This window comes from Dipodomys ordii, unplaced genomic scaffold, assembly GCF_000151885.1.
Source record: "Dipodomys ordii isolate 6190 unplaced genomic scaffold, Dord_2.0 Scaffold218, whole genome shotgun sequence".
Classification (NCBI taxonomy): domain Eukaryota; kingdom Metazoa; phylum Chordata; class Mammalia; order Rodentia; family Heteromyidae; genus Dipodomys; species Dipodomys ordii.
The window spans coordinates 234,830-240,565 of NW_012267434.1; the positions used below are offsets into that span (position 1 = coordinate 234,830).

A 5,736-nucleotide genomic window follows, 5' to 3' on the forward strand; every position below is an offset into this window, starting at 1 on the left:
TTTTGTGAATCCTCCATTGTGCTCCATTCTCTTACATGTGCATTTTTCATGTTCACCTGTAGTTGCTTAATCTCTTCCCCTATCCTTCTAAATTAATTTTCCAAAAGTTGGAGTGTAGTCCTTTCCCTTTCTTTTCAACATGACTTTATAATGTCTAGTATGCGATATTTCTACTTCCCACATCTTTGCTCTGCACAGTCACCTTTCCTTTCCTTTCCTTTCACCACCTAAGAAAAAAGATGGTCAGCTAACAGGCGAATTGTAAAGGTGTCTGTGTTTGTGTAGCTTCAGAGTTAGACTGACATCGCTAGGCAGATTTAGTCTTGTCATTTTGTTTACACATTGGGGAGGAAAAATTTCAGTTTATGAAGCGTTTCATGTAACTGTATCCAAGTTTTGCCAGGCTGAAAATTTAGACCTTTTCTGTGTAGTGACTTATTAATTCTAGTTTTCATAACTTGGAGATCAGACTGCTGCTTTTGCATGATGTATGTAGTGTCTCACGACAAGTTTGCTTTGTTTTATAGTATCTGTACTCCTTGTATTTTTCAAGAGCTATTTTGTAAGCAGATGATGTATTTCTCCATTAAAAACACAATAAAAAATAAAAAGCACAATCTTAAAAAAAAAAAAAAGATCATGAGATCTAAGGATCACCAGCATAGGCAGGAAAATCTATGAGACCTTTAGCTTTAATTAATCATACTAAAAGCTAGGAGTACAGCTGTTGTTCCTGTGGTAGAGCACTAGCCCTACAGTAAAAACACTCAGGAACAGCATCAAAGCCCTAAGGTTCAAGATCTAGAACAGGCACACACACACAAAAAAAAAGTTTATAATACTTGCAGCAGCAAGCATATTCTATTTCATATCATTTGCTACAATCAAGCTTTAGTAAAAGGAGTGAAAGAATATTCTGCATAGGAGCCCTGTTGGGAGCTGACAGTAAAGCTTTAAGGTCATCTTGACCCCTGTGCTAGCTTGAAGGCACATACAAGGAACTGGCTTACTTAAAAAACACCAGGTGCCAGGGATTGCTTTGCTATGTCTGCAGAATTTGTTTTACTTTCTACCAGTTGACCTTGTCTTGTTTTTACTGAAATTTTCCTTGTTTTTCTGGACTATTGTAACCTTATGTTACCTCTTGACTTTTAATAGTATATATATATTAGGGAAAGTTAAAAATAAACGGTGCTGCAGTCTTGAGCTGCAGACCTCCCAACCCCATCCTTTGTCTTATTTTCTTTTTCCTCATCCTCGCCCCCAAATCAGGATTCCCTTTCGTTGCCGGCAGGCTCTGGCAGAGCCCTAGAGCAACCACAAACAAAGAGAAGAAACTATCATATCAACTAAGGGCAAAGGGCTGCATACCCAGTATTTGTTCCATCTGCTGCACGGTCTTCTCCATCTCCTCCCGAATATCCTGATGCCTTCGAACAGCATCCTCAACACTGTGTGTCTCAAAATAGCAATCTCGAAATGAATAGAGCTGATCTACCAGTTCCTAGAAAGTAGAAGAGTGGTATCATTAAGTGAAGAGCATGTGACAGGAAACAATGCTCATTAGCCATACTTATTCTTGGCCTAGACATACTGGTTCTCTTACAAGCAGGTGGAAAAGTCTACAAATGCCACAGAAGAAAGCAACCAGTGTCCGAGACTATTCTCATGGCACCAAGCTATCTTCCACACCAGTCTCTGAATATAACAATTCTTCTTCCCAGCTCCAACAGGACTTACAGTCTCACTAAGCATTTTACATACTATCTTTAGGAGAAGGGTAACACTTTACAACTGGAGAAAATCCAAGTTAACAAGATCATTATCTGGTTCTAGTCACAGAAAGAACAAAACTTTGAAATTTATCCCAAAAACTGGACTTCCTAAGCCCAGTGGCAGGACAAGAAGGCAAGAAGCTCTAGGTCTGATCTCCACCATAGACAAAAACCTGAAACCAAAAAAAAAAAAAAGGGGGGGTTTCCTGGGCTGGAGGGTGGTCTCAAATGGTGGAGGGTTTGCCTAGCTAGTGCAGAATACTGAGTTCAAATCTTAGTGTCACAAAAGACGATGGACTTCTAACAAGAATAAACTTGTCCACAAGTGTGAGAAAGGCACTGCTTTCCACCATAAACAGATCAACTTAATATTGGCAATGGTGTTTTGTTAAGTCTTCTTTTGGCTCTCTTACATTATTTTCCTGCCTATTCTCTTTCCTCTTTCAAATGTTTTGAGTTTCCTGTAATACAAAGACAAAGGCAAAGGCAAAGCTTTTTAACTATTTTTTCCTGAAGCCAAATAGCAGCAGAAATATACATCCTAACCCCATCATTTTATCAACTATTTCAACAGAACAGCCTAAATCCATCCACCTATCTTTATCCACTAAGACTGTCCTGTACCAGCTCAGCTTCATTACTTGTCTAGACCACTGTTGTAGCACTTTAACAGGCCGTGTACTTCCTACTCTGTCCCATGCTATTCACTGTCATCCAAGTGCCCTGGTAAAATTGTACATTAAATCACAAAGTTTTCCAGTTGCAGAGAGAATAAAATCCAAGTCTTCACCATGGCCTCCCACAACCCACTTTACAACAAACTTCACTTTCACCACTCTTCCTCCTACAGCATCTAGCCACAGAGCCACCATTCAGCATTTCAGATCCATCAAGTTCAATCTCAGCTTGAGGCATTTAGCATGCCTTGCCCTGCTCCTGGACACTGGCTCCTAGACTTCTGCATTATTCATCATCATTCACACCTCAGCTCAAATATCAACTTCTCAGAGAGGTCCTCTAAACCACAAACACTGGCTGGGAATGTGGCATAGCAGTAGAGTGCTTGCCTAGCATGCATGAAGCCCTGGGTTCGATTCCTCAGCAACACATAAACAGAAAAAGCCAGAAGTAACACCATAGCTAAAGTGGTAGAGTGCTAGCCTTAAGCAAAAAGAAACCATGGAACAGTGTTCAGGCTCTGAGTTCAAGCCCCAGGACTGGCAAAAAAAAAAAAAAGAAAAGAAAAAAAAACATGAATGGAAGAAATTTTTTTAATCTTTTTTCCAGCTCACACTGTTAAATCACACTCTTCACAATACTATCCTTTGAAACTATATGTATGTCTTCTTCATTGTCATCTCTACCACCAGAATAAAAGCTCCATGATGGAATGGTTTTTATTTAGCTTAGTTCTGAACCACAGAACAGGGTTGAGCCATGATTACCCCCCACTGTTTTTTAATTAGGTAAAGAGAGTCAATACTGAAGCTTGAACATAGGACTTTGTGCTGTTATTTTTTTTGTAAAGGTGATGCACAGAGGAGTTAAAATTACATAAGGTAATGAGTACATTTCCTTTTGAACAGTGTTACCCGCTCCCCCATTTTCTCCTACACCCTCCTCCTACCTCAAAGTTCATTTCCAACATAGTGTCTTGTGTGTACTTCTGTTGCATTGGTTCACCCTTTGTCCTTTGTCTCACCATTTCTGTGATTCCCCCTTCCCATCCCCAAATCAGATAAACGTATAAACAATACAAAGGGTACCAAAATAAAAAACAGTGACAAGAGGGGGTAAACAAACCCAGATGCCCCTCCATGAATGAGGGATAAAGAAATGTGGCATAACTCTGGAAAGTAGTATGGAGGTGCCTCAAAAGAGACTAAACATAGAGCTCACCTACAATCCAGCAATCCCACTCCTGGGCATTTACCCAAATGACCACAAACAAGGCCTTACTAAAGCTCCAGCACAATCATGTTCATACCTAAGATATGAAACCAACCCAGATGCTCCTCAGTAGATGAATGGCTCAAGAAGATGTGGCATAAGCCGGGCACTGGTGGCTCACGCCTGTAATCCTAGCTACTCAGGAGGCTGAGATCTGAGAATCGCGGTTCAAAGCCAGCCCGGGTATTGGGAGCCAAGGAAGTGTATGGAAAGATAAGATTCCTCCAGCCCTAAACAAACTACATTTGGCTAGCCATAAATATTCCCCCAGCCCTAAGCAGACAACATTTGACTAACCATAAACATTTCTCTTATCTCCAGCCCTAAGCAAGCCATGCTTGGCTAACCATAAATGTCTCTTAGAGAAACTACAGGAGGTACCTTTAAGATTAGCACAACAATCAAAGGAAAAGTGACCCCAGGACTTCTCACCCTTGCTTCTGCAAAGTTTTTTTTTCATCCTTTCTCTTCCCCTGTCCTTTCAGGCATATAAACCCTGCCTCACTTTAATAAAGCAGACCTTGACGCGACTCAGACTGACTTTGTCTTCCTTTATGCGCTTGGTCTCTTTTCTCTCTCGCCCCCATTGGTTTTTAGGAGGCACCTCCTCGAGCCTAACGAATAACTGAACCTGCTGGACGGGTCAAGTGGCGCCCAACGTGGGGCTCGAGGCACGGTGGCCTACCGGACGGCGCTGGAGACGGGGATCCCCAATAATCTAAGGGTAGAGATGCCCACATCGCATCACTCGTGCACCGTGGGAAGTCTTGAGGTAAGTTTGCTGTCCCATAAACCATGGGCAAGACGTTGTCTAATGAGCCAAGGAAGCTCTTAGGGAGAGAGGAATAAGAGTAAAAAGAAAGGATCTTGTAAATTTTTTTTGTTTTGTCGGGGAAAAATGTCCTTGGCTAATTTTGGGTGGCCCGGACATTCATCCCCTTACCTGGAGTAAAGTAGGGGAAAATATTAATGATTTAGCGGCTAAAGGAGAAGAAATTACCGAGGCCTTTTTTAGTTTTTATGGGATTATCAGGGACATTTTAAAAGAGGTAGAAAAGGGAAGAGATGGTGCCCGCTTATTGATTTTAAAGGAGGACACCTGCTGCCTCATGAATGGAATAGGCAGAGGCTCAGGCTATCATAAACAAAAAACATGTTCAGATGGCCACTCCCATCTGAAGTTGCCTTTTCTGTTTGCAGTCCTTCTACTGCCGCGCAGGGCCTGTCTGGTTTCCTCTGTTTCTGTTTAGTGTTAATTGTCTCTGTTGTATGTCTTGTTGTCCTTAAAGGGAAGGGGCGGCAACTAACAACCCCCTTAAGTCTGACTTTAGATCACTGGAAAAAAGTTACAGCTCGAGCCCAGATTGTCAGGATTTAGGAACTTGCTTGTTTGTCAGTTATGAAATTGCCACTGACCACCTGCGAGTGGCCCCAGTTAGATCTCAGCCTTTGGCCTTGGCTCAGGGGGTCTGAGCATGGGGGAGAACCTGTCAGTCTGAGGGGACGGCCGCTAGGGATTTTTCTTTTCCCTTGCCCCAAGATGACTGGGAATTCTCCTCCGCCTTGGAAGGCCCCTGGGTCAATGCTTGCAGGAATCTAAAAAAAAAGAAAAAAGGAAAAAAAATCCTCCGGAGGTGAGTAGGGGTGTTGAGTCCCCTAGTAAGTGAATGGTGGTGAGATGTCACCCCATTCACTGAGACCTGATTTTGTCTTTGTGGTCACTTGTTTGTCTTGTTTAGTGTGTATGTTCGTTTTATGTTTTCTGAGGTAGGGAAGATTTGAGTGAGTGTGGCAGGCTCACTCAGCAGACTCTGGATTCAGCTTGCTGAATGAGAACAGCACAAAGATTCAAAAGACTAATTAGTGAACTGCCTTGCTAGATAAGCAAGCTCTGGGAAAATAACGCCCAACAAAGGTACCTAGTTAAAAGAGATACTGTCTTAAATTTTTGTTTAAAAACTTTAAAAGGTGTACGTACAACTGATTTTGATTTTTGCGCGCTTTAAGATCT

General features: G+C 41.9%; 1 protein-coding gene across 2 annotated transcripts in view; it reads right to left on the reverse strand.

Moving 5' to 3' along the window:
* Ttc5 (tetratricopeptide repeat domain 5) overlaps positions 1–5,736 on the reverse strand; it is a 37,345-nt gene that overhangs the window by 22,348 nt on the left and 9,261 nt on the right. Inside the window, exon 2 of one of the 2 annotated variants that reach the window (XM_013035716.1) lies at positions 1,372–1,504. The exons of the other annotated variant lie outside the window; for it this stretch is intronic. Within the exon in view, the coding sequence (XP_012891170.1) occupies positions 1,372–1,504 (133 nt within the window). The remainder of the gene's footprint in view (positions 1–1,371; positions 1,505–5,736) is intronic. 2 annotated transcript variants of the gene reach the window in all.